General features: G+C 35.1%; 2 protein-coding genes across 3 annotated transcripts; both read left to right on the top strand.

Annotated features, from left to right (window-relative positions):
• Positions 1–1,452: 1,452 nt before the first annotated feature.
• Positions 1,453–2,667, top strand: LOC111397712 (copper transport protein CCH). Of its 2 annotated transcripts, none has more exons than XM_023024717.1 (4): positions 1,453–1,630; positions 1,733–1,789; positions 1,893–1,968; positions 2,313–2,667. In XM_023024717.1, the coding sequence occupies exons 2-4, from the start codon at positions 1,781–1,783 to the stop codon at positions 2,447–2,449; spliced, it is 222 nt and encodes a 73-aa protein (XP_022880485.1). In that variant the 5' UTR covers positions 1,453–1,630; positions 1,733–1,780; the 3' UTR covers positions 2,450–2,667. The 2 variants fall into 2 exon arrangements, with proteins under 2 accessions (XP_022880485.1, XP_022880480.1); XM_023024712.1 differs by having other exon boundaries at positions 1,458–1,644.
• Positions 2,668–3,831: 1,164 nt separating this feature from the next.
• Positions 3,832–7,198, top strand: LOC111397589 (cation/H(+) antiporter 15-like). The gene is made up of 3 exons (XM_023024591.1): positions 3,832–4,302; positions 4,666–5,664; positions 5,759–7,198. The coding sequence occupies exons 1-3, from the start codon at positions 4,102–4,104 to the stop codon at positions 7,001–7,003; spliced, it is 2,445 nt and encodes an 814-aa protein (XP_022880359.1). The 5' UTR covers positions 3,832–4,101; the 3' UTR covers positions 7,004–7,198.
• Positions 7,199–7,622: the final 424 nt, after the last annotated feature.

The raw sequence follows: 7,622 nt of genomic DNA, 5'->3' as shown, positions 1-7,622 counted from the left end.
AACTAGCAATCATCAATCGTGCCATGTGGCTTTTTTGGCAGTTGGTGCTCTCTAGCTCAGGAAGTCAAGACTTCTTAGGATATTGTGGAGGATAAAGTTTTACAAAGGACTTTGCATTTTAATCGAAATTGAACATTTCGAATCGAAACCGAAGTTTCGAACCGAAATTGAGAACCGAGTGTGTCTGATCGGTTCATGGTTCTTGAACTAGAATTTTAGGTATCCGAACGGAACCTATTTTTTATATAATATTTTAATTTTAACAATTTATAGGTTGGGTAAAAAAATACAAGGCCTAAAAATCAAATTTTGGTAGTAATTTATCTTAAACTCTAGACTCTATCATGATTGGGTCTTATATTTTTGTCTCTCGTCTCACATCAGATTATTGTATTTTAGAAGTTAGTACATGTAAATATTTACTCAATAGAAAAATATTCGAAGTATCTTTTTTGCTTTGACCCGTGGGAAGATATACTCTGGAGTTTACTCAATTTTCTCCCATGAACTATTTGTGTCAATAGATTAGTTCGATCCAAAACTTGAGATAAGGGGTGAAAAGCATGAAAAAAAGGGGTCGAATGATACGATCCCTCCGTGACCCCAAAATGACTTGAGAACAGATAGCTAATGCGTTCCACTTATTGAACGGGTTTTATGGTCGGGAATCGATCTGATTCTATCTCTGTTCCTTCCTTTTGAAGAAATGAAGGATCCTAAAGAATTGTCTCTGGCCAACCTTCCTGCAAGAGATTTTTTTGGGACCCTGCAGATCCGCTCTTTTTCCTATTCAAAGATCAGCCCCTTGGCTCGTGGGCCTCTTTTGGTGGGTCTTCGAGATCATTTCGATGACCAATGTTGTGTTGAAGGGATATCTATTTAATCCGATTGATTGCGTAAAGCCCGCGATAGCAACGGAACTGGGGAAAGTATACATAAAAGAACTTTAGGCTTTCTTTTTGTAGTTTTGAGTCTCTACTATTTTGAGTCATGTAGTTGGATTTCTTAGCTAATTTTTTCCTTACACAAATATTTTTTTAGTATATATGTATCGAAAGGATATATATAGAAATGTTCACTAAATGTATATAAAAGAAATTGTTATGGGTATAACCAAACCCAATCCCAAAGCTTGAGTGTTAAAGGATCGATACTGCTTGGACCGGGGCCTCCTGTAGCTTCTATTTACATATTTTCAAAACTTGGGCCTAAACTAGAAATAGGTGGAGCATCTTTCTCGTGGCCCTTTTCTTGTCCAATATAAAACCTGACAAAAGCGAGATTTCATGCGGACAACAATGTTATTTTTCACAATGTGAACAAAAGAAAGTTAAAGGAGCTTTCGCACTCATTTTCCTGTCCCATTTAAACCTGTCATCAACATTTGCCACCTCCAGCGGAGGATAATGAGCCTTAAGTCAAGAAAAGTGAGTTAAAGGAGCTTTTAACAAAGTAAAATTCTCATCACAGACAAAGAAAGAATCATATTCCCTCCCTACAATTTTATATTTATATGCAACAAATTTCACCAACATCCAATCATTCACCACTGCAACAACTTCATCTTCTCCAATTAGTTACCAAGAGAACCTGCAACTATCAAGAAACTTAAGAATCAACTCATCAGCAGGTTTATTGGAGCAAGTATAGATCCTTACATTCTATCTTTTTCAGATATCTAGTTTCTTTTCCTGTCAACATAGTTCTCACCAGTTAATTTGTTTTGCTTCAGAATTACAAGATATCATTATAAGCAGTTCTTCAGATTCATATAGTGAATATGGCCAATGTAAGTTCCTCAAAACTGTACATTATGACACACAAAATTTATAGTTATATATGCACAATTATTTCTTGTGATCTCATTTATGCAAATATTTGTCTATGTTTAGGTAGTGGAGTTGAAGGTAGGCTTACACTGCGATGAATGCATTAAGAAAATCTTAAAGACCATCAAGAAGATTGAAGGTAGCATTTAGATCTCCTTTCGAAAAATTCTATTTCTCAGAGTATTGTTCGATAGATATAATCACATTTTGTTATTCTATTTTTGGTAATGAAGAAATTGTTATCCTTCACTCCTGGGCTTTGAGCCTTTTTTTCATGCTTTCCTCGGAGATCTGGAGAAAGCTGCAATCCAAATAAAATCTAAAATAAACATGTATTCTCTGTGCCAATTTAATTTTTTGGACGAGGTGATTCTATATAGTATCCACTAATAAAGATATCAAACCTCCGCTCTAACTTATTTAACGGATTGTTTATATATAACACCCCAAAAAGTTAACAATGTCTGTTGATGCTTGATGCAGATATAGAAACATACGATATTGACACAAGATTGAACAAGGTTACTGTAACTGGCAATGTGACAACTGAAGAGGTCATCAGGGTTCTTCACAAGATTGGGAAACAAGCAAGTATATGGGATGAAAATTCAGCAAACTAGACTATCATGCCATTCCTACTCTATATTAAAGGCCATACCTGCATCAGTTTAAAGCATCAGAGATATTATAACAAGCAAATTGATGATACAGGCTAAACTAAAGCCCCTGTGAAATACTAAATTTCTGTTTTCTTGGGTTTGTTTGTTTTATTACATTCTGTGAAAGGGATTTTTTGTGCACTATGTTTATTAAAGAGTACTAATGAACTTTTGGAGAATGATTTATTTAATATATATAAATTAATGAAATTACTACTTATATTGATGTGCATATTTTCTGTAGTAGGGAAAAAAAAAAATCATCTTCATAAAATGGTTATGGGAAGACTAAAAATATAGGATAAAACGAAAATTGAAGGAAAATTTCGATGATCTTTTCTCTCCTTCATAAATCTATTTCGAAGGCCTGTTTTAAAAATTAAAATTGCTAAAAGGAGTTTGATTTGTCATACTAAAAAACTTCTTCTGAAAACAAAAAATTACCATTTGGTATTGGATCTTCCAAATCATTCTCGCAGGAGATACGGACCCATTTTTTTCTGATCCTTGGGATGGGGTTTCTCTTGCTTTTGGCATAGCGGGCCCCCAGTGAGAGGTTTGCACGACGGGCTAGTGTAAAGTCATATCTCTTTGGTTTATAAGATTCAAAAGGTTTATCGATCCCCGGGTAGTGGAGATAGTCGCACGTAATGAAAGATCATGGTCATATTATTAAAAGCTTTAGTTTAAAATTTTGATAAATTGTTTTATGAAATTTTACTTTTTGAAATTTGATTATTCAGTAAAATAGAACAATTTTATTTTCTGGAATTGAAGCTTGCTTACAAAGAACATTGACCAATTAAACCAAAAAAAATTATAAGTATGTGTAGAACGTGAATGGCTAATCTAAATATAAGGAGGATATAGGAATATGAATTAATGCATATCAATTGATTTAACATAAATATATCTCCATAAAAATGCACGTGGATTGATGTAAAGAAAAAACATTAATTAATTCAAAGAGAGATATAAAGAAAACACAATGATCGAGAAAGATGAGATCACGTATTGCAGATTCAACATATGTATATGTAAAATTCATGTATTATCAAATTAATTTTGATATATGTGATAGATGATTATGAAAAAAAATTACTACCTTCTAAGAGTTTCGTGTTGATAACGTGTTATAAAATAAGAGGAAAAGAGAATAGAGAAAACTCAAAGAGAATAAAGAAAACTCAATAAACTTTTTGTGTTTATTATTGAAAACCAAAGCCCTATATTTATAGGTAAGAATCAGTGATACAATAATAATAATTTTCAGGGCTACAGGGGTACAAATGTCATTCACCAATAAACTTTAATGGACTTTTCATTTACAACAAATATGATTATATTTATTTTGACCTTAAAAATGTTGGCTACACTTCGGCTTCTCTTTCCTCCATCCTATAACAACCACCTTAGACAAAGCCACCAAAACTAGAGGTAAGCCTGCTATTAAGGTGTATGTGTAAATGCGTGTGTGACGAAAACTTAGCTATTGCAGTTTTTCTTGTCTCCTTTTTCCCTTTTATTGATATTTCCTTCTGAAAAATCAGTTTTTCCAACTGGGATTCCAACAGGAAATTAAGAGAAAGAAAAATATTACATATTGGAATATAATGGGAGATCAAGGGAATGCATATATTGCTTGTCAAGCTGCAGATAAGATTGCAACTTTTGGTGTATGGATAAAGAGAAATCCTTTAAATTATTCTGTGCCTCTTATTTTAGTGCAGTTCTCACTAATTTCTATAACATCAATGCTGATTGATATCTGCCTCCGGCCTCTTGGACAATCATCTATGGTCACTCAAATTTTTGTAAGTATTCTTCTCTCAGTAACATTTTTCTTCATTACATGTTCTCTTTTAAGCGATTCTGGAATAATTAATCGATGAACGACTTATGTAGATGGGGCAATTAGAATAGTAGTGAGACGTATGGCTGCGAATAACAATGATTCACATAAATGTATTCTATTTTATTGAGAAAATAAGGAAAAGTCTAATATTGTTTATATTTCTTGGACATAATGAGATTCTTCCATTTTCAGAGTATAGAATAGTGCTAGAAAAAAAGCTAAAATCTTATTTATTATAGTGTATAACAAACGTGAATGGATATGTTAGCTATAAGGTGTAAAATTACCATAATATAGCTAACAATATTTTCTTTGAAACCAGGGTGGAATGTTGCTTGGCCCTTCATTGTTAGGACACAAAAGTTCCATAGGAAGTTTATTATTTCCTCCAAGAGGTGCGTTGACATTTGTAACAGGAGCAACATTCGGTCTAATGTTCTTCTTTTTCGCGATAGGCGTAAAAGCAGATCCGATGAAGATGATCCGACCAGGAAGGCAGGCAGCTGTCTTAGGTATCTCAGCAATGTTTGTTACATTGGCACTTACTTTGCCGTTATCTTTCATATTAATTCGTTATGTCCCCATGGACGGGACTCTAGCCGAATCCCTACCTTTCATTGCAGCGTCACAATGTCTAACACCTTTTCCAAACATCTCGTGCCTACTTACGGAGCTTAAGATGTCGAACAGTGACTTAGGCCGTATTGCAGTATCAGCATCCATGTTATGTGATATAATTGGCATAACCTTAGTTGTTATATTACTTTCAATATTACAGGCGAATTTCAATCCACTCCAATCAGTAGTGGGAATTATAGCAGCATTTCTATTTGTGGTTTTTTTGGTGTATATAATTAAGCCTCTTCTGTTAAGAATTCTAAGAAGAATACCACATGGGAAATCTGTGGGAGAGAACTACATCATTGGAACTTTTACATGTGTTCTTGTAGTTGGAGTAATCAGTGAGCTAATTGGCCAGCACTTTGTACTTGGACCATTAGTCTTAGGTTTGATGGTGCCTGAAGGGCCGCCTTTGGGAACAGCCCTGATTTCGAAACTTGATATCCCGGTAGGGAAGATATTCTATCCGATATATCTCACAACGAGTGGTCTGAAAACGAACATTTTCAAAATTCACCTTCAGTCATTGTGGATTTGTTTATCCATAGTTTTGTTTTCTTGCATAGTCAAGATTGGAGCAGTAGTATTGTCGTCTAGATATCTGCGTATAAACTTTCAAGACTCCTTCGTGATTGGACTCATGATGAATGCAAGAGGCATTTGCGAACTGATTGTTTACAACTTGTGGAAGGACGGCCTGGTAAGATTGAAAACCACTTATTTTCAATTAAGTTTGTTCGTAAACGACAACGTCGATTTATATCTAAACTGATATGATACTGATTTAATGACAGCTTCTGACAGATCAAGAGTTCTCCATTATTGTTATCGCGTTGATTGGAGTTACTGCAATCATAACACCGTTAATAAAGTTCATGTATGATCCTTCAGAACAACGAGTTCCTCTCAAGAGGAGGACAATTCAGCATGCTAAACAGGATGCTGAGCTCAGAATATTGGTTTGCCTCCAAAACCAAGATAACGTACCGACCATCATAAACATACTTGAAGCCTCAGACGCAACAGAAGAAAGCCCGATTGCGGTCATAGCAGTCCTACTTGAAGAGGTAGTAGGCCGAGCCAATCCCTTGCTTGTTTCTCATCAATCCACGAGAATCCTGCAGCCAAGCAACTCCAAATCAAGCCATATAATAAATGCCTTGCGCCAATATGAGCTTTGCAATGAAAGATGCGTCACTGTCCAATCATTTAGTGCCATCTCACACGCAGAAACAATGCACGAAGACATCTGCAGAGTAGCACTTGACCAGAATGCTACAATTGTGATTCTACCTTTTCACAAGCACTGGGAAATCGATGGCTCCATCGGGTTAGTGAATCGCTCTATTCAGACCATGGACATCAAAGTCTTGGAAAAGGCCCCATGTTCCGTCGGCATTCTCGTTGACAGGGGAACTTTAACCGGATCAATGTCTATTCTCAACACTCAATCCATCTATCGTGTTGCTGTCATCTACATTGGTGGTCCAGATGACGCAGAGGCACTCTATTATGGTTCACGAATGGGGAGACATAACAATGTCACTCTAACACTTGTTCGTTATCTTCTTTTTGGAAGCGACAATGCTAGAGAAAGGAAACAAGATAACATTCTAATGGACGACGTTCGACAAGCTCACAATGGAAACCAGAATTTCATATACCAAGAACAGCTTGTGAAAGACGGAGTAGGCCTAACTGCATCCCTTAGAGCCTTGGAAAATAACTATGATTTAATGATAGTTGGAAGGAACCACCAAGCATCACAAATCCTAATGGGGCTTAGTGCATGGAGCGAGTGCCAGGAACTCGGCGTGGTCGGAGACATTTTAGCGTCGACGGATATTGGAAGCACCGCCTCAGTACTGGTAGTGCAACAGCAAAGACTCCCTGGAGGAAAGTTGATGAGTAGAATGATGAAACCAGTGATAGTTAGTCTAGAAACAGGAGTTGATGCATCAGTCACTGGTGCAGTAACAACACCAGTATCTAGTGATGATGCTAAATGGGAGATTGCAATAGATAGAGATAGGGATTAGGGGTTTGTTCATGCAACACATTTGATTTTTGTACACTTCTTCTTGTAATCATAGGAAGAAAGAGCCATTGCAGAAGCTGAAGAAAATTTTACAAATTTTTTGTACAGAATGTATGTGATAGAACGCTCTTTCAAAATCAAAAGAAAAGTTGAATTTCTAATGAAGAGTGGAATTGTAATGAAATACATTTTTTTCAATCACTAGTGGGATTTAATTTGAATATTATTGAAGTTTAATAGTTACTGATATTGAAATAAATTCATGGGCTATCTTTCACACAATTGGATTCTTTAGGACTTCGACATGTGCAAAAAATGCATTGTTTATCGCTATTTATTTTTTCTTTCACCCAAATTTCACTAGATTTCTTAATTAGTTATGAGTTCTCACGTTGATTTAAAAGGTTATTTCACCTAAACAATGTAAGAAACTATTATAAATATGAATTTCCCATATTTTAAATTTTAAAATTACTATTTTTAAGAAACATGATTTTATTTTTGAATATATTTAACCTTGTTTGAGCTCCATTTTAATGTGTTTTGGAGAAAAAATGTATATTGGAATAGTGATTTTTTTAAGAATGTGTAGTTAAAAAAGAAGAAATTTTTTTTAGTTT

Source organism: Olea europaea, chromosome 1 (genome assembly GCF_002742605.1).
Source record: "Olea europaea var. sylvestris chromosome 1, O_europaea_v1, whole genome shotgun sequence".
Lineage (NCBI taxonomy): Eukaryota > Viridiplantae > Streptophyta > Magnoliopsida > Lamiales > Oleaceae > Olea > Olea europaea.
Note: the sequence above shows the minus strand (reverse complement) of the source record. Positions and strands in the feature narration are given on the sequence as shown.